Source organism: Hylaeus anthracinus, unplaced genomic scaffold (assembly GCF_026225885.1).
Source record: "Hylaeus anthracinus isolate JK02 unplaced genomic scaffold, UHH_iyHylAnth1.0_haploid 11982, whole genome shotgun sequence".
Taxonomy (NCBI): Eukaryota; Metazoa; Arthropoda; class Insecta; order Hymenoptera; family Colletidae; genus Hylaeus; species Hylaeus anthracinus.
In genome coordinates, this window is record NW_026534330.1 from 2,172,876 (window position 1) to 2,193,352 (window position 20,477).

Consider the following 20,477-nt stretch of genomic DNA (forward strand, 5'->3'; position numbering starts at 1 on the left):
ACATTTTTATAAACTTGTACTCTTGACAAGTTACACTTTACTCAAACGATATACAAAAAGTAATTAAATAAATATGATATTATTTATATTTGTGTTTAATCTTAATATTGTAATTTTGTAGTGAAAATCGTAAAGCTAATGGCAGAGTATTTTCATCATATAATAATATGAAACACTTCTATTACATTTTGTAATTAATAATTTTATTATTATAATATCGTAAAAACTAATAATGTGTAATTTTAAAAGACATGTAGAAATTATCTATTTGTACATAAAACCCTATCAGACAATATCGTTTACAGTATAAATAGTTTACGAATTCCGCGATATTTAAAAAGTGCTTCATATTATTTTTAAAGTCATCATAACCTTACATGTATTGCTTTACTATTGTTTTGATGAAAATGGATCTTATTTGTACAACATTTCTTATTATTTATAAACTCTGTATTATAAGGTAATATACACAAATTTATTACAGAAATACATATTATATCTCCGATAAGATTTCTTAAACTTTGTGGCTTTCATATTTTTTTAGAATGCGCGTATGACGTTGCACGTCTTTTTTCGGAAACATTAAAAAAATTCTGGGACAAAATAAATATTTTCCGTATATCAGAATGATAATTAAATACACAAACCTTTACTTCGTAATGTGTTTTCCGTTTGTTCAACATGGTTTTGGTAATCACTAGATTCTATATCCACAATATACTATTTTATATTTGCCATAAGTAATGGATTCTTGTTCACTTTCAATCAAACGATACATTGTATTTTTATTCTTAGAATATCCTTACTACATTATCTTCTTAAATTTTTAATATGCTGTGAAAAACTGTTCTGGATAAAAAATTGATATATTTTAAATGCTGTACCATTGAAGACATTTTGCACATGGTCCTTTTTAGCGAAATCCAGAAACAACACAAGAATAACAGTAAAGCACTGTTTAAAGGAGATCTTATTAATCCAGTGTCCATTACGCACTACAAAAACCAAAACAATGAGGTCCACTCTAACTCTTTTTTTTTTTTTTGAATCAACTGATCTGCATGCTGCAACATTATGCTGACAGTCAATCAGTTAAAAGTTCCTCGTTTCTTCTCTTCAATATGTCACATTCACAGTAGGCAAATACCAAAACAAATTGGTTCCTTTTGCTACAAAACATAGCATCAACCCAGTCTGAAATGACTTCGACGTTTGGTTCAGGTTACGCAACATAGTTATACTCGTTTGCATTATCTTTATCTCGCTCCATGTAATCCCTATCTATAAGAGATTCAATTCTCTTTTTTAAATCAGCAGGCTGGAATAAAATTTTGGTTACATAATTATACTCATTCGATTTGAGGTATTTAAAATGTAACGCGTTTTAGATCGATAACGCACCTTTACGGGGAACTTTAATTGATTGTATAGTTCGCTAATCAACAGATTGTGCGTGAGTGTTTTCCTCATTTTCATAATTCTTACAATAGCTGCATCTATTTGGTACTGTCTATCTTGATAGACTCTCTCTTCCGTAGCTTTCTGTTCTTCGTTCTGAAAAACAATTGAATCATTATTACATAGAACGTACTTTTTTATTATGTAGATCGTTAATATTTAAAGAATATATTTTACCGTTTCTTTCATTTGAATTTGATTTATTTTAATTCTAAACAACTTGTTTGTAAAGTCTGCGTTAAACACAAATCTATCATTGTCTGCAACATCCCTTCCTCGTGGATTTTTTTGCAATACTCTAGCTTTCCCACAAGCCAAAGACTGTAAAGTTCTCCTAAGTTCGCCGTCTTCTATATTTGTTGCTGCCTTTATATCTTCCAAAGATAAATTGTCAGAATCGTTAAACATAATTAACACCAATGCTTGAAACAACGACACTTGAAGCTCCTTGTTACCCTATTTTCAAATCGGTATAAAATAGTATATATTATTTTTCATAAACATATATCGAAGTAATTCAAGTATTTATTATTTGACATACCTGATTAAACCAAGCTTTCAATACACAATGACCCAGTGTAGGTTGCCATTGCAATTTCCTACCACTGTGCTTTCCCAAATAAAATTTATTAAATACATCTTGGTACTGAACCATTTCTGGTGGTAATGTTACTTCCATTACAGGATATGTTGGCCAGTAACCCATTGTAAGTATTGAAACAGTTAAATCCAAATTACTAGCAGACAATTCATTTTGTAGATTTCCTGCGTACTAATTCATGAAGAAAGAATTTTATGATCGAAAAAATAAAGAAAACATACATTCAAATTATAGTTTAGTAAACATCAAAAGTCGAGTAGAATATGTATACGTACTTGTTTAAAAGCAATATTAATATCTTTGCTGAGTTCCATATCTTTAAACATTCCTTCTAATTTACTGGTGAATCCACCTCCACATTCTTGTTTTAATTTGGATAACATGGATTTTTCAGAGTCAACGGAAGCCGATTTACCCACTAATAAACGTTTGGCCAAATCTTTTTTATAAAAAGCTTCAAATACATCTTTTCCATGTATAAATCTAAACAGTACCATAATTTTATCTAATAATCTCTCTAATTCTTCTTCTGTCGCTTCTTTGTTACCTGCTCTCAATTTGCAGTCGACAAACTTTGCTGTAATTACAATAGCACGCATTAATTCGCTATCATCGGGAATAGTAAAGGTACACTTTTAGTAAGCGAAGATATTAATGTTACCTATTAATTCAGCTGGTTTATTTGCTCGTTGATTAATAAAAGCTTCAAAAGCTTCTTTTAAACTATTTGCAAACTTTTCATTTCTATGAAAACACGTATTAACTATATTGTCCATTTTGTCTTTGAAATCTAGAAGCTCCTGAACCATAGTCTTATCTTTTTCTGGATCTATGACTATGGTTTTACCTTTTTTCTGTAGAAACAATAGACAAATATAACTGTAATTTAAATTATAAAATATTCATTATCGAACTCATTAAGTACATATGAAGCATACCTTTATATACGAATTAAAATTCAAACAAAGTTCTACAAGGCCATTTTTCACTCGACTATATAAATTATAAAGTAAAGATAAATCACTAATTCTATTTTCATCCAATAGACCACTTAATCCTTTCTGTAAAATGCTGCTAATATGTTCAGACAGTAATTGTTTTTCTACTGTGTGTATTAGTGACCACCTATAACATTAAATTGGCATACATATTACATAGCATAGAAGAAATATACCACAATAATCTATACAGAAATTATTAATACAGTATTTACTTTGTAGATGCGTCAAGGTAGTGTAACAATCGTTCATTTTCTTCCTGTAACCGTTTGTCCACGTGTGCTAAGTACTCAGGAACATCGTGTTCGTTCATCAATCGCTGACCTTCAGCAGCATACAGTCTTTCCGTGGCTACCAGAAATCTACAAAAAGAAGTCAATAACAGAAACACAAGAATAAATTGTTTTAACGCATATCAATATATAACACACTCATACTTAGTTTCAAAGGCATCTTGGTAAATTTGTAAATCTGATAACATCCGTAATAATGATTTAAGAAGCGTTCTGTCTACTGTGTCGCCTTGCCGCTCTTTTTCTATGAGCATAAGTAGTCCTTCTACTGTACGTGTTTGAACTAAATTGTTTAGAACAATATATACTCTAAACAAGTGCAATCCCATATCCCTGAAATGCCATGCACAATAACATGAGATACTAGTGAATAAAAAAATTCATACATAGAAATAAAACACTAACCATATGGATAAAATACTTGGATTTTGTAATACATATGTCCTATCCAGGTATAGAAAAATACTCCTAATCATAATCATTTGTCTACAATGCGACTGCCAGCATTCGTTCATTTTTTTCAAGAATATATGCCTGTCCATGGATTCTGCTAAGAACTGTTCTATGTTAGCCTGGACATGGGCTTCTGTTAACCTTGTGAGTTTTGTGTATAACGTAGATGCCATTTTATGATTACACATATTTTCAACTGCCTGATAAAGTTCTTCTAATGAATAACGGATACTCTTGCTGGTTTGTATCGCGATTACAGCCTCTTGCAATTTCTCCCATGTTTGCTCCTGATAATTTTCTGGTAATTTTGGTTTATCTATATAGAATACAATACATTAATAACTATGTATTCCTATTTTATTGTATAAAAAAATCTGAGTTTTAAATAAGAATTATCAGTATAATGAATTTATAACAATGACAATATAAAAATAATATACAGAACAATTTCATTTACAGTTTTAATGAAATTGTTGATACAGTTGTATCCTTTATGAAACTATATATTAAAATTATACGTGGATTCCAATAATCTCGTGTTTCACAATTATGTATTTATTAGATAAATACAAAAAGAACGTAAATACTTTGAGTAAAAATTGAGAGCATGCATCCATTTAAAGATTGTCACACAATAATTACTAAAATTTTTCAGTCATATTTATTTTCCATTAGTCATTCGGAGCAATTAAAAATCTTAACTCGTACCGTTACATTTCACAATCGATAGACACGAATCTTCTGGAAACCATAGAAAAAGCAAATAAATATGTACGTATTAAAGACGTTTATCCGTTTTCAGTTATCCTTTGGTGTCAGATTAGGTTATGTCAGTCTCATATTATTAATCGCAGTAAGAACCAATTCGTCCTTGGACGGATAATCGCGGGTCGAGGGTGCCGCAAAACTCGTAAAGTCGTATTTCGAAAAGAATGTCGCAATGTTCGAAGGCACATTGCCAACCATAAATTACATACACCAACTCGCGTATTAGTACCAGCTGATTTTGAGGTTATGTAGCCCTATGGTCTTGCTTACTTTTGAAGTTTTTGATGACGAGCTTTCTAGCTGTGCCTGGTTTCGCACTCGCCAAACTCGATGATATCTTGTTGACGCCGTTCGGATTGCCGATGGTCAATGCCGAGAAATTGGCTCTCTTCTGAGTATCAGTGGTGGCCGCGGCCGTATCCGTCATGTTTTCGATCTCGTTGATCTCCGTGACCGCAACGGCGGACAGCTTGCTGCGCTTTGCAGCACCGAAGTTTACCACCGCTGCGTGATCAGCGGCCGTTCTCTTCACCTGTACTGTGGCCAGAACCTGAGTTCCTCCGAGCCTAGACATATGCGTGCATCACTCGGCCGCCGGCCCTCAGCACACGGAAAAACAGTTTTCTACCAAGAAATCCAATGAATTCTCCCTCTCCTGTTCTACCTTTGTCCCTGCGTGCTCGACGAGCGGAAAAAGTTATTTATCTCCAGACTCTACTTGTGACGAGACTCGCGAACAATTGGCAATGTCCGCACATGCGCGATACGCGTACCCCGGTGCGCCCCGCGTGTTTGCCGCGCATCTTTAACCGTTACTTTCTTCTTAACATTCCTCCTCCTTTTAAAACGGTTGCAAAGTCGCTAAAATCATTACAAATAATGTTTTGAATTGAAAGAAAATCGAATGTTCTACCAGTAGGTTAGAAATTTTATTTTATCCAGATGTACATTCATTTCTCTTTGTAAAATATTTACAATTTAATAATGATACAACGTGAATAGGCAGAAATATTGTACCAGAATATATTTAGATTACTTTGATTTACGGAAAATAGATTTTTCATCTACAATTGTGTTTCGTTTATAGCCGTTTGTAAAACCTTTTTTCTTTTTCAGAATATACATATAAGCGTAATAATACGTTCGGTGCATTAACAATACAATTCGTTAAAATATTTGTTATTTTATATTCACACCTTTTTACCAGTATGAGATTCGTTAAATTATAAAATGTTAAAGGTAATACATGTGCGTGTAAAACGTGTAAATGAGACATTTTATTCTAATTATTTTTTTTATATCTAAATTCCAAATCCTTTATGCTAAATCGCATATGCTAAATTCATAAAACAAATTTCCTGTAAAATTCAGTTATTTACATTTATACTTCTTCATCTAAAAATGTCTCAGTTATCGTAACAATGTTCGAAAATATTTGTCTTGTATTAAAAGTTGCTAGTTATAAACTTTAATACAAAAGTGCAAGAAATGGCGTGTATATTTTATGCAAAAAAATTTACATAAATGTTTAGACATATATACGTTTCAAAAATAAACAAAGTAGAAATCGATAAAAAATATTTGTAATAACAGTAATTAAACAAACAAATGTTCTCTGTTGTTCATTATATACAAATACGTTGCTCCCCTCACCTAGTTAAATGACTTACTTATGTGTCACAATATCACCAAGCTCAATCTATTAATAAAGTGTGTGCATTTGTCCTATTAATTTATAATACTTTCCTTTATGAACTTACAGTATAACTTGCAACTAAATCAATGCAACAATGTTTGCATTGTTTTCCCTTTCTTACATTCCCTGTTTGGTGTTCTGTACATTGCTTGATCAAAAAAATACGTACCATACGAACTATGTATTCCTAACCACGTAAATTGCTTTTAAATTGAAAATTGTACATTTACAATGCTATAGCTTTTCTAAAATTACCATAATACTAAGATATAACATTTCCCATTAACTACAAGTTGCCTTTTCACTTACAAGAGAAGAATGATCTGGAACATTTTCATTTCTTAAAAGAACCGACTAAAGAAACTTTTCTTTTGCTCTGCTGGTTTAACCGTTCTTGAAAATATACGATCGATATCTTTGAAGACATTTTTACTTGATTGAGCAGCATTAATGTAATAGTGAATTCCTTGTATAGCATAATAATCAACTAATGGTTGAGTTTGTGTATGATATGTTACTAAACGTTTTTTCAATGCTTCTGCATTATCATCTGATCTTTTGATCAATGGTTCTCCAGTGATCTATAAACAGAGAACTATATTTTTGCAATACTATCTAGCAATTGCATTATGTCTTAACAATCATAATTATTACTTACATCGTCTTTCATAGGGACCTTGGGTGGAGCAAATTCTTCATGATATGATCTACCACTTGCAGGATGTATCAGACGACCTGTGATTCTCTTTATCAACAAATTATCATCAATTCCAAACTCTATTACAGCATCCAATTTAGTATTCCTCTTCTTTAACATGTCATCAAGCTGTGTAAGTATAAAAATATATTAAAAATATACTTTATACTAATTACTAATACTAATTTAATTAATTCAAGGTAGAATGTTTTTAAGACTGTTCTACTTTGATTTACTCAATGTCATTTCAAGGTCAAGTAGTTTTTACAAATAATAAAGAAATACATAGAGATAATGATTAATGAGGGTAACATTGAATTATTTAAATATCAACAAGAATCAAATCGAAATGATAATTAGATAAGAAAGTGATAATTGAATATTAAACTTTCATTATGAACTTACTTTTTGAGCTTGTGGAACACTTCTTGGAAAACCATCCAACAAGAAACCCCGTTTGCATTCAGGCTTGTCCAAATTATGATCAATCATGCTAACAACAAGATCATCATTGACCAATTTACCTTCATCCATTATTTTCTTAATCTCTGTTCCGATAGCAGATCCAGAGGTAATCTCTGCTCTGAGCATATCGCCTGTAGATAAATGACATACGCAATATCGTTCCTTTAATAATGGAGCCTAAAATATAAATATGTAATTAACAAATCTGTGAAAATAGTTCCAGAAAGGTTAGAAATTACAATGTGAAACTTTTGAATATTTTGACTGAAACAAGTGTAATCTTAATATTTATGTAAAAGAAATAAACTTTACCTGTGTACCTTTACCGCAACCAGGTGGTCCCAATAAAACCGCATTAATACCTTTATTCGGTCTTTCTTTCGGTAAATCGGCATGTTCCTTTGGTACTGCTTCCGTTCGCGGAGCCATTTTTATTTATCAATACTTTCTTTAAGAGCAACTGAAAAAAGACGACTTTTCCAAAAAACGCTTATGTCAAAGTTCACTATCAAGAGTACATATCACTGTTACGAACAGCGCGATTATCAAGCACCATTAATTCCCACTCACGGTCTCCGTTGAAATAACGCAACAAAATAATTTCTGGTATGGATCCACACTTACCTCATCTAGCGTTCCTTTTTTAAATTAATATCGAATCGACACGCCAAAGATTTAAATTTGAATTCCAAATACGATGAAATCACTTAAACGTTAGATCATTACATTTTACATTACTTTAATTCAGATTTAATACATTTATACTACACAAAAGCTGGAATAAGAAAGGATATGTAAATAGAAGAACCTTTTTTTGCAATTCGTATGTATTTTTATCATATTATATCGTTTTATATCGAACAAAATACAATATTAATTAGATCATGTACTTAACTATGTAATACATTTCAGGGTTTCAAATAATCATTAAATACTAATGACTTGTATCGTACTATCACTAACTTAAGCGCAATTATTACAACATCATTCATAATTTTATTATTCAACTTTCATTAGTACTCGTAACTTAATCGGAATCAAAAAGCGAATTCCATATTTAAAATAAACAAGAATGCGTCACCTGCGTTTCTTCTTCGTTAAAAAGTTTTAAAATTTGTCTCGGATAATTTAACTTTCTCATAAATAGAAGAGAGATTAGGGTCCATATTATTCTTACGTGTAAAAATAAATTTTATTAAATTTACTTTAAAGGAACAACATAAGGAACCTTTCATTAAAAACTTGTAGTTAACTTTTTAATTACTTTTTAAATTAATGCATTGTTTAATGATTCAAACACAAGGCCCACATTTTGAATAATCTTATACCGCAACGTTATACATATTGCACAGAACGAACATTTTTTCAGTGACAATCTGTTACTGATTTAATTTCTAAACGGAAGTATATTAACAGTGTCTTACTTATGTCCAAAATTATTAGTATATCTGTAATATGTATATTCAAATGGAACTATTTCACAACAGGCGTGTGTTTATTGTCTATATATTAATTTAATGTTGTCTACACAAGATTCTAAATGCCTGAATGTTTTTTCAATCGCTTATCCTAGGTTATATGTGTCGACACATAAAGGAATAATCTAAATTTTAAAGTAAAATTTAAAGCTATACTGTTTCTTTTACATTCAAACAAATAATTTATCGTATTTCGTAGATTGTATATTTGTATAATTGCATGACATATCGAGTACTGTAAAGTACCGCGTTATTTTCATTTTGTATGAAAAGGATGATTAATCGAATACAGTTTAAAAGCGCTTTTTGCAAATATGTAACAATATTCGATTTTTATTATCACTCAATATTGCTGTTTTTCAATACACATAAAACCTTATAATATGTTTCAAACAAATTGTCGATGTATAAATTAAATGGTAAACGTAAAACAATTAAATTTTGTCTGATTAAATCCTATAACTAGTTAGTATCAGGACGGCGTGAAGGTGGATAAAAATGATAAATTCTAATTAATTACAAAATTTAAATAATCACATTAATTACAAATATTCACAACTATAAATTAATAGTTTCTCCAGCTTTATCTTACCAAAGAAAAGTATAAAATTTTCTTTGGCTAAAAATTCACAAGTTCTTCTAATCAAACATTAACAACATAATTAAAACTTGTATACTTTAATTATGCAGACGCATTTATTACGGCGTTCAAGTTTAAACATTATAACATGAATTTATTTTAATAATATTCATAGTATTAAAATAAATTATTTGTACTCAATATGTATATCTCGTAATCACAATAGAATTTTGCTATGTATAAATAATATATAAATTACACTTAAATAACACTTGTATAAGTAATATAAATTATGCGATGAAATATTGATCATTTTCGATTATAAGGTAAACATAATTATTGCATTCTATACCTATACAAAAAAAAATGTTAATTCTTAACAATTTCTTAGTTCTTCTGTGTTCATATAAACTTTTAGTACAAATTACATTATTATACATGTTTCATTATTATTCAATGCTTAAGAAATTGGTTGATTATTAACTTTGCTAAAATCGAAATTGCATCTTTTACTAAAATGTTACATTCTAAAGTTTATTACAATCAGTGTTAAATATTGCACAATGCTTGGTGTTAAATTTTTAACCTCTAAAAAACTTTTGTATATGTTACTTAACTCCTTGTTATCGTTTGTTTCATCTTTACTCAAATATTTTAAATACGTTATTTATTATTTACTAAAATAATACTAATATCAAGCTGTTTGGTCGCAAAGACTTATTAGCAATATAATTTCTATCCTAGCTACACTAATGTGCCAACAAAGTAGTTCTATTTTTCTATATTTCAGTTACAGAAGCATCAAATAAATGTTTGATCTCCTGTTTCTATTTCAAGGACTCTTTGACCAATTTCCGATAGTTTGCAAATATTCTAAATTCACGCACGATAAAACATCGTGAAAGTTATATTTTATGTTGTACTGTATTAGTTGTAAAAATAAATAAATTCATATTCGCATAGAATCTTCGTATATATCTAAACCTTGCGTCATACATGGTCGTGATTTCACTAGAAAATAGATAATAAATATAACGCAGATGCATTAGATTTCTTTCTGTACCTGTACACAAGTTTTTACTATACAAAACGTATTATACTAAATAAAATCATCTCAAGTTTTATATCGTATGAACTTTGGAATATTTGCACACGGCCGAATTTTATGCAGCTTATAAGTACAGGTAAGTTTAATCCTTTATATTACTATGGAAATTTTTAAGGAAGTAGCAACTGAATGATTGTATTTCATTATAGTAATTTTCTTATCAGTAGGACAATATGTAACGTTAAATACAAATCTGTATTATTTATAGCAATTTTAAATCATGTTAATGTAAATCTGCTTATATGCTTGCACATGATTTTAATTCGCTAGCGAAACATATTTTGTACAATTCTATAAATGTTATTCTCTTTGTAAGAATAAATCTAATTAATAGTATATTTGTTTAGTAAATGCAAATTCTATTTTTTCTGCATAAAGTACTTTCACCAACAAATGGTTTCGAGCACAATTTATGTAACCAAAACTTCATACATTCTTCTATTCCCTGACTTCTTTGTAAAAGATTACGTGATCAGATTCTTCTTTCAAATTCATTTTCATCTGATTTTAGTTTCAAAAATTACATGTAATTATAACTGCTCACTGATTAATTATATTAATCAAGCGCATATTGCTGTATTATATAGTTTACAGAATTAGAAATCTAATATGATGTATTTATATTATGAGTTGAATTTTATGCAAAATTTCCAAAGTCTTGTCCATACCTTTATATTACAAAAGCCTCCATATGCGATTTTTAATACTACTCTTTAACAACTGTTACTCATTAACGACATGGTATAAACCTAACACACCAGAAAAACCTAGTGTGTTAGACGCCTGTTTCACATGGTTTCTTGACTGTTGACCGACTGTGAGCTGCGCGACGTTTTTCGATTAATTGGTTCCAAGTAAGCTGCAGGTGCCCATCCTTCTATTCCAGTACCTATTAATTTTACAAACCACCAACCAGCACAACCAACCTTAAGAAGTTCTAGATTGTCTCCTTCACGCATAGTAACTTCAGACTGTCCAACTGCACAATAATCAGCTAATGCTACGTATCTTCCACCCTAATTGGATACAATTTCGGGTACGGTGTTAACTTCATCTAACTAATGGTTAAGCATTCAAGACGAAAGAAACTTACGGGAGCTGGACCAGGGTTTTCACTGAAAGCATCTTCATCATCAGTATTACTGTTTTCCGAACTCCAAGCGACATCGTCTTCCGTTGATTGCGAGACATCTGTAATGTGTGATATAACGCTGCTACCATCAACTGAAAGAGTCCGTAGAGATCCAGACACGCTGCCTTGTGCTTCCCACGAAATTGTTTGTCGTAGAGGTCTGCAAGCATTTTTGTAATAAAAAGAAGTTGCATTATCGTTATCAGAATTTTAAATTTAGCGCCCAATTACAAGTACATGTACGACATACTTATGGTTGGTCTTTCCAAGAGCAGAGTTTTGTTTTCCTTTAAGTTCGGCTAATTGGGACATTAAAACGCCTTTAATTTGGCGGACCCAAGATTGTTTGACGTCAACGGTAGATGCCTGTATTGTATGGACTTCAGCCCGACCTTGAAGCCAAATTTCAAAACGCCTGGCATCACCTTTAACTGATTCAGTCAGTCCAATTTGCGACATCTGACAAAGATAATATATCATACATTGAAGACACACATAAAATTCAATAGAAATATAAGAAATCGTAAAAAGTTACCTTCAAATATCTCTTAAAGTGATAGGTAGCTTTATTGTGAGCTTGGGGTTTACTGTGTTTACAAAATATAAGAGCCTTTTCATACAAGAAAATATGGCGTTGAGATGGCTTTAACCTGAGAAGTCGTTCTCGTTTACTGCTACTCCATACACTGAAAGAGCCTTGTAACAAGAGCTCACCTTGTGCATTTAAATCTCCCTAAAAATAAAAATATAACAGAACATCATTAAATATGATGAAGCGATAATAATAATAAAAAAAAATTGTGTAAGCACTTACACCGAATCCAGTAATCGCAGTCTGATGCATACTATCGTTGACGCATTTTAATACAACTAGCATACAGTCCAAAGCTTCTTGTAATTCAGTGCAACACGATGGTTCGTCGCTATATTTTAAAAGATCTTTTAGCAACAATTGGTATTTTGTTATACGTTGTACAGGTTTAAGAAGGTATGCAGCAAGAGGTAATTTATGACCAAGTCTCTGTTGACAAGTGGAGAGAAACTGTGGTTCATTTTGTATCTGTTCTCGTAATCTTTCCGATCTTTGAATATTTTGACAATAATAACTATATAATCTGAAGAATACTTCACGCTAGAAATAAAAAGATTTTATGTTAGAATGATTTATACAATTTATTAGAGACATATGTAGACAACACTTACTCTTTGTACAAAACATAATGCAACAAGTTCGGTATTTGAAATACAGTTCTCTAAATCTCTTAAAAACATCTCTCCGTGAAAACTGTAAATATCTTCTAGGTTACCAAATAAAATATCTCCTTTGCCTACTAATGCTGCCGGTATTAAATGTGCCATTGCCTCATTTGTTAATTCCATTTTGTACCCTTTAATTATAGAACCTAACTCGGCAACATAAATTCGTTCAGTTTCAACAAGTTCCGCCAACACGTGTCCACGTTTTAAACGTAAAGCTTCTACATCTTTGGACTCACTTTCCGGCGATGAAGATTCCCCCTCTATAGGGCTCATCTCCATCTAAAAAAACGTATACAGTTAAAGTAATTTATAATGCAATATATATTAAACCGCAAAATATAATATTTTACCTTTGGCATAGTGTTAGCTTTTTTCAGAATTCTTCCAGGTTTGACAGTCTGAGGCAGTGATTGCAGTGGCTTAACTGGTTCAGGTGTTACAGTTTGAACTGGTCTCGCTGGTTTAATCAATTGCTGCTTGAGTGTCATTATTCTTTTATCACACATTAAAGACACATCTTCTATTCTTTGCAAAACCTAATAAACCAAATCAAAAGACATACCAAGCCAAATCATGAAGATAAAAATGAATTGCTATGCAAATGATTTGTCATACTTGTGTAATAAGAGCTTTAGTTTCAGGCATTACAGAGTCTTGAAAAATACATCTGGGATGGTGAAATTCTTCTGCAGCTTCTATCAATTCTTGTAATTCTTGAAGCGCTTGGTCGGGTGGTGTAATATTATTTTGTGATGCAAGTAATTCTACTCCACGTGTGCACCACGTATTTGCCTATGCGTACAAGCGGAAGATTATTAGAAATTTCTATCTTAAATATTTTCTTAACTTGTAAGGGTTACCTTATCTATTCGTTCCATAAGTTCTCTGCATTTGGATAACATATGTAGTCGCCTTTCCAATCTTTGACTTAGAATAGTACAAATTCTCTGTAACTCTACGCATTTAGGTTCTACGACGTCCGTCGGACATTGGTGCCTACCAGACAACAGTTGCTGACCAGCCGATATCACTTCCTCTGCTCGTTCTATATCTCCCTATAAATGTATGTAACTTTATTTATGTTTAGCAAATGTTGAAATCACATTAACAAGAAAACTACAAACAGTCATTGAACTTTTTTTCATCAAATGTTCATTATTCGTCTAAAAAAAGTAATTAAAAAAAAAGGTGCTATCTTACGTGCAGTGCAAAGTGAGAAATAACAATGATATTCATTCTCAAAGACCCATCATGCCAGTACAAAGCATGAATTAAATCCCTATTTTTTTTTTTATTTCGGAATGTACGATTTTTGAACTTACAACATATACATATATATGCATCTATCGAGAGAATACCTTTGATAGAGATTTAATTCACAAACCCATAAAGAAACTGCTAAGAGTAATTCGTTTCTTATTTTATTTCGAAATATAATAAGTACAGAATTTAATATTTCAAGTACTAAATTATTGTCACTGTGTTTAAAAATGTAAATCTATTACAAAATATATGTATTTTGTTGAGTGGACTGCTTACCAAGACCCAAATCCACATGGTATGCAACAAATAGGACTATCGACAAAATGAGGAAAGCGGTGCAAAGTAACATTTGTGCATGATGTGCATTATATGTATGTGTGACAGTTTATCCAAAGTATCCAAACCAGAATTTGTATTATACATGAAATTTATTAACAATATCTAATACAAATTTATTACATGTAATATCGGATCAAACGATATGTTATACTGGTTTGGATATTGCATCATGTTGCTTTAAGTGCATTATGAACATTCTCAAACTTAAAGCCATTAATATTCTATTACTTTGATTTCTTTAATTATATGATTTCATTAACTGTGTATGATTGAGAATGATACATGTATAGTAATTTACATGTGGTAATAACTGTTTAATGGGTACTAAATATATATCATATGAATGTTATCCTTTCTTGTTTATGAAAATATCTATTTAGGCTGACGTTAATCTTATGTACTTTTGTTGCTTTGCATCATAAATTTGAACAGGTGTTTTTATTGAACAATATAGAATGATGCAGATGTATATAAAATAGAGGTACATACTCTACATATTCGTTGAAACGCCGATGTGTCGCAAAGTAACTGTTCAACTCGTGCTTGAGTTTCTCCTACTTCCGTCATATCTTCTATAGTTTTTAAATGTTGGTCCAATGTTGCTTGTAATTCTCTAAAGTCAGCTTCGAATTGTCTCAAAGCTAGGCAGTGCCTTAAACGAGAACTGTGATGCGACCAAAACAAGTCAAAAGTGCGTTCTGTTTCTTCCAGTTGAACAAGCAATCTGAAAACGATTCCAATACATCTCTATTTATACTTAGGAACTACGCGATATATCAATTTATTCTTAAATTAAATTATCTCGCACCTTTCTACCGCCGCAACATTTCCTAGTCTATCAGCTGTTCCCTTGCCAGTTACTTGTCGTACACTGTCTAAAAGTGCTTCACCATGTCTTGCAGCACTAAGGATTTCTTCTTTTAATTCATTGTATTCGACTTGTTGCTGGGATAACAAAGATGTGGTTGCAACGGTGTTGTTGGGAAATTCAATCTCGGCTAACCGCCGTGTAAAAGAATCCAATGCAAAAGATACGTCTTGTGTCATTGATGAAAATTTTTCTAAACTCTATAGGAAATATGAATAAAATTAGAATGTCGCAACACATATTTCTATACTATTTTTTTTCTGTCTTATAGATAAAAATCTTACGATTCTGTTTTGTATCCAAGTATGATGACAGTATGATAGACTGCCACCAAGTTGCTCGGTTAGCTGATCTTTATCTATAAACTCATGAAGTTCAACAATGTTTGCTAAAAATATAACCCTGAACTTGAAATCTTCTCGAAATAATCTATTTGACACTTCAGATATAGTTTTTTGTAAAAATCCAGCTGGACGAAGAACATATGCTACATGCACTAAACCAGGAAAGAAACCCTGAAGAATAAAATAATTACATTATAATATCTAGTCTTATTATTTTACCTCTTGTTAAACCATAATATTTGTCAATATGCATACTTACAGAGATTTTTAATAAGACAGTTTTCACAGAGTTCCACTTATCATTTCTTCTATCAATTATTAAATGGAACCCAAGATCAGCTTCTTGTAAACTGAAAATCACCATTAACACTTTCAAATAACCGAAGTTTATAGACAACAATAATAACAACATAAGAGTTAAGATCTCACGTTGGCACAGAAGTAAGATACAGCATGAGACGTTGATAATCCAAGTCAGATAAATTATGAAAGTTACCATTATCAGGAAAGGTAATTATTGGACAACCCTCTCGAGTTTTTCCTCCTATGAGTACATGCAAAATGTAAATGAAAATCAGAAACTAATGATTAAAAAGTAATCTTATACAATACTAGTTAATGTAGACTTTAATTACCTGCTATAATAGCATACTGTGATTGAAGAAGGTCTGCAACATCTCGGATTGCCAAATCTCCATTTTCAATCTCACCAGTCATACTCTCTACATCTTCTGTGTAAAACAAATTTGATTATATTATATAGATTTAAACAACTTACATGATTGTAAAGATAAATGTACATAAGGGGTACATATGATGCTAAACAATTTAAATATCGTAGTTTAAAACATTTACACTTATAGTACTTAAAGCTTATATTATTTACATAATTTATAGTACTGTTATGTATAATTAATTAAATTACCATCATCTTGTGGTTGATTGAACTTTGATATTGTTAACTTTGCACAGTAAATTAATGTATAAACTTTGTAAGCTTCTTTTAGCATACGTAACTCTTACAATACATCATTGCTAAAAATATATTACTGTTCTAAAAAATGACTTCAACCATGATGTGGTTTTATGTTATTACAGTTTGTATTGATGATCACTTATGCAATATTTACTGTATATGACTGAGACCTCAGAGTGCACCCATATGACCTTGCTGACTCTAACTGAAGCAGTTCCCTGTTGTACCAACAACATTTCTGCTGTAACTGTAAAACAAGAGGCTCTCAAACTTGAACTGAATGAATAATAAGATGTAATGCATTTGAAAACAAAAAACTATATATATATATACCAAGTTACTAGGTAAATATCAAATAAACATGGTTCTATATATTAATAATTGGTATATTATAAAAAGATAGAAACAGCATTTTAATTTGTGACCTGTTGATTCATTCTTAAATGATTTGTGAGCCACTGTACGAAGATTCTTCAGTTCCTTGATTTACATACTTGGAGTTTAACTATGATATCAAGTGATTTAAATTTTTGGATTTGGTCGTTATTATATTTAAATTTATCATTCAAATAACAATTATGTGCTTAAAATATAAAAGAATAAAACAAAAAAAACTTATTCATATATTGAAAAAATACAAATTATTTATTGCTCAATTATTTATTACACATTTGTGTTGTATAAAATGTAAACATTAACATAATACAATCAGATCGAATTCTTAACTTTTGTAAATACTTATTTTACATGTTTGACTGTAGATATTGATTTTTATTAGAATAAGATATTTTATATAAGAGATTATAAATATATATAAATCAGTTATAATATGGGCTATATTTAAGTATTTATATTTATTTTTACATTAAAATATGGGGTATGAATTTGCATTAAATTATTCTAATACACATAATAAAAACTTGTGTAACCTACATACACCATCTACATAACATAATGATACCATTATATCACTAAATGGTTATACATTCCAAATACTTGTCTATTAAACAAACATTTGTCTCTCTTTAACAGTTTTTTTTTCTTAGGTAGTTAATACTGCGTTTCAATATTTTCAATATAGAATACTTATTAATATTTTTTGTACATAATCGGGATAAATTATCATGCCATAAAACATGAGATTCTTAATGAATATAGTTGCATAAAAGCTCTTAAACCAAGAAAACCCTTATTTTTTATAATGTCAACCATAAAATCATTTTGTCAAGATAAAATTTGATGTTTAAAATATCACTTAAATATTTATTTTTTGTGTAAGTATATAAATATATTATTACATATATTATTTTATATATAAAAATTTTTATTTTTAAATAGCGTTTACTTTAGTTAAAGTGATGGGCAATGCTGGTTTATTGACTAGAAGCCCACTTGTAGTTATCTGATAACTTATACCATCTTGTAATTTGCTGACTGGTGTCAAAAAATAAGTATCGCTTTGTCCCGTTTCACTAGCAATTAATAAAGGTAATAAGGCACCATCCTCTGTTATTAAGTTTGCTGACTCGGATAATTTTTCATCCGCGAGATCCTTCTTCTCCAAATCTGTTTTGCTACACCCTTGACTTTGTACACTTTGATTTCTAACTACAAATTCTAATTTTGCAAACTTTACTTGCGGAAATTGAACTTTCATAAATCTCCTAAATGTCGAATATCCCATTATTTTAATATTAGGTGATAGTTTCCTACAATATTGTATATACGAATCATATACTACTTTACGCGTAATATCAGACGGAAGATGTAACTGTGCATGTTTAGCAACTTTAGTTTTTTGTTTTGCTTCCTGAAGTTCCATAAAATTTTTTAAAAATTCTGTGGCAATTTTATAAATATCTAAGGAAAACGTGTTGTGTGGAATTTTTCCGTGATTTCCATGAACCCGCGGTGTCACGCCATGAGTCATTAAATGTTTCCTAATTCTTTTTATTTGGTAATGCGTACAGTTCTCTAAGTATAAAAAAGCATCTAAACAAACTCTTCGACCTTGATACACATACTGTGCTCGCAATCTACGCCGCTCTGTATGTCTTGCTGTTTCATATGGATTTGTCAAGCATGCCATGGTAACACCCATTAAATACATATCATGTTCAGCCTTTGTTAATTCTGCAATGTTCAGTCTGTGCCGGTATACAGTTTCAGAATTTAGACCTTTAAAGCACTGATCATCCTGACATTCACATCCACGTTTAAATCGCTCTAATACTTGCGCTGGACTATCTTCTAACTTTGTAGAATCATAACTTGATTCCCGCTCAAGTTTAGGTTTTTTTACTTTAATTTTAGACAAACTTTTCTTTAGCTTGGAAGGAATGTTTGTTGCATCTATGTGTAATGCCTGCAATGAAATGTACTTGTATACACATTATAGAAATTAATATTAAATTTTAATTATTTTAAAACATTTTTTTATGCATGATAGAAGGTGGATATTCACTTACCTTTCCTTTTGTTTGTGTATATGTCAATTCATCATTGACTATACATTGACAATTAGATACTTCTGTTTTCTCATTTTTGTCACATGATATGTCTTGGAATGTAACAACACCTGCTTGCACTAGCATTTCATTTTTTTCACATAAATTAGCATCCATGTCCACCAAACTTTATACAAGGATGTGCTTTTTAACACTTTCTGGTAAAAATTAATATTACAATGATAAAAATGCATATTAACAAAAGATAACTCAAGTTATAAATAAAGTATTATGCTTTAATGAAACACTCTACAATAAGAATTTCAAATGGAAACATTCTAAACAAAGGATCAGCTGATTACAATGTCACTTATACATACATGGCAATTATAACATTTTTTGTGAAATTAAAAATCTACGAATAACAAAATACAATAATAAATAAAATTATTGCGAAGAACGTTACACGGATAGAAAATAAACGTGTTTCTACAAGTTATCATGTAAAGACGAAAAGGAGTAAGAAATATATTCGTTTGACACCAACAAAGTTGAGAATCGCTATCTATGACGACGGTTTTCCAACTTTGATCTTTATGGTACGTGGCAAGTCAAAGTTTACTTACCTTTTATCGGCTTAACTTTGTGATTATCTCCGTAAAATCAATTGCAGTATATTTCGAAAGGTACCACATTTGCAAATGCGTATTATCCCGATACAGATTGTTCGTGATTCTCGATATACCGGTTGATATAGTGAAGCACCACGCTCAATGATATGGCGAACGTAATCGTAATACCGCATGGAGGGGATAACACGTCCAGTACCGTACATAGAGGACAGTTCTACGTTGCATTCGGGCGAATAAAGGGTGCTACTAAAACGTTCAACCAAACTTTATCGATGTATTCTATTAATTGTAAGAAAAAGTGTCGAGCGACCAGACGTCTACGAATAAACTTATTTTGGAAACAAATGTTTAGTTTGCTGTTGGAATTTTTGAATACAGGGTGTCCCAGAAATGTTGTAACACCTTGAAAGAGGTGGTTCGGGGGGTGATTTGAAACAACTTTTTCCTTAGCGAAAATGTTGTCCGAGGTTTCGTTGAGGAGATATTAACGGAAAACACTGACCAATCAGAGCGCGAGGATGCCGATGGAGCGCTTGCAGTAGCGTATGAGCGCTGCCGCCTAGCGCGTAGCCTACGCTCCATCGGCATCCTCGCGCTCTGATTGGTCAGTGTTTTCCGTTA

The 20,477-nt window shown here is 31.0% G+C and overlaps 4 protein-coding genes across 7 annotated transcripts in view; all 4 read right to left on the reverse strand.

The window, feature by feature from the left end:
* Window positions 1–78: 78 nt before the first annotated feature.
* LOC128885889 (cullin-4B) lies at window positions 79–5,337 on the reverse strand. 2 transcript variants are annotated; one of them, XM_054140218.1, is made up of 11 exons: window positions 4,842–5,337; window positions 3,756–4,119; window positions 3,495–3,683; window positions 3,273–3,419; window positions 2,998–3,184; window positions 2,721–2,913; window positions 2,335–2,636; window positions 2,000–2,230; window positions 1,636–1,914; window positions 1,402–1,554; window positions 79–1,318 (listed from the first exon to the last, which is right to left on the reverse strand). In XM_054140218.1, the coding sequence occupies exons 1-11, from the start codon at window positions 5,143–5,145 to the stop codon at window positions 1,223–1,225; spliced, it is 2,445 nt and encodes an 814-aa protein (XP_053996193.1). In that variant the 5' UTR covers window positions 5,146–5,337; the 3' UTR covers window positions 79–1,222. The 2 variants fall into 2 exon arrangements, with proteins under 2 accessions (XP_053996193.1, XP_053996194.1); XM_054140219.1 differs by lacking the exon at window positions 4,842–5,337 and adding an exon at window positions 4,512–4,813.
* Window positions 5,338–5,478: 141 nt separating this feature from the next.
* On the reverse strand, window positions 5,479–8,033 carry LOC128885904 (adenylate kinase). Its single transcript, XM_054140269.1, has 4 exons — window positions 7,742–8,033; window positions 7,370–7,606; window positions 6,926–7,093; window positions 5,479–6,848 (listed from the first exon to the last, which is right to left on the reverse strand). Exons 1-4 carry the CDS (start codon window positions 7,856–7,858, stop codon window positions 6,609–6,611), a joined length of 762 nt encoding a protein of 253 aa, XP_053996244.1. The 5' UTR covers window positions 7,859–8,033; the 3' UTR covers window positions 5,479–6,608.
* A 211-nt stretch (window positions 8,034–8,244) lies between these two features.
* LOC128885887 (guanine nucleotide exchange factor DBS-like) overlaps window positions 8,245–20,477 on the reverse strand; it is a 14,861-nt gene continuing 2,628 nt past the window's right edge. For 2 of the 3 annotated variants that reach the window (XM_054140212.1, XM_054140215.1), the window contains exons 2-16: window positions 16,437–16,532; window positions 16,231–16,345; window positions 16,061–16,151; window positions 15,742–15,972; window positions 15,398–15,657; window positions 15,079–15,313; window positions 13,848–14,042; window positions 13,603–13,779; window positions 13,338–13,523; window positions 12,931–13,266; window positions 12,542–12,859; window positions 12,263–12,460; window positions 11,978–12,186; window positions 11,689–11,887; window positions 8,245–11,611 (exon numbers count right to left, since the gene is read on the reverse strand). In XM_054140212.1, coding sequence (XP_053996187.1) covers window positions 11,384–11,611; window positions 11,689–11,887; window positions 11,978–12,186; window positions 12,263–12,460; window positions 12,542–12,859; window positions 12,931–13,266; window positions 13,338–13,523; window positions 13,603–13,779; window positions 13,848–14,042; window positions 15,079–15,313; window positions 15,398–15,657; window positions 15,742–15,972; window positions 16,061–16,151; window positions 16,231–16,345; window positions 16,437–16,532 — 3,074 coding nt within the window. In that variant the 3' untranslated portion in view covers window positions 8,245–11,383. Of the gene's footprint in view, window positions 11,612–11,688; window positions 11,888–11,977; window positions 12,187–12,262; window positions 12,461–12,541; window positions 12,860–12,930; window positions 13,267–13,337; window positions 13,524–13,602; window positions 13,780–13,847; window positions 14,043–15,078; window positions 15,314–15,397; window positions 15,658–15,741; window positions 15,973–16,060; window positions 16,152–16,230; window positions 16,346–16,436; window positions 16,533–16,726; window positions 16,964–20,477 lie in introns of those variants that run through there. The other variant, XM_054140213.1, reaches the window with a different exon arrangement.
* On the reverse strand, window positions 18,077–20,436 carry LOC128885900 (uncharacterized). Its single transcript, XM_054140259.1, has 3 exons — window positions 19,851–20,436; window positions 19,246–19,442; window positions 18,077–19,142 (listed from the first exon to the last, which is right to left on the reverse strand). Exons 2-3 carry the CDS (start codon window positions 19,399–19,401, stop codon window positions 18,108–18,110), a joined length of 1,191 nt encoding a protein of 396 aa, XP_053996234.1. The 5' UTR covers window positions 19,402–19,442; window positions 19,851–20,436; the 3' UTR covers window positions 18,077–18,107.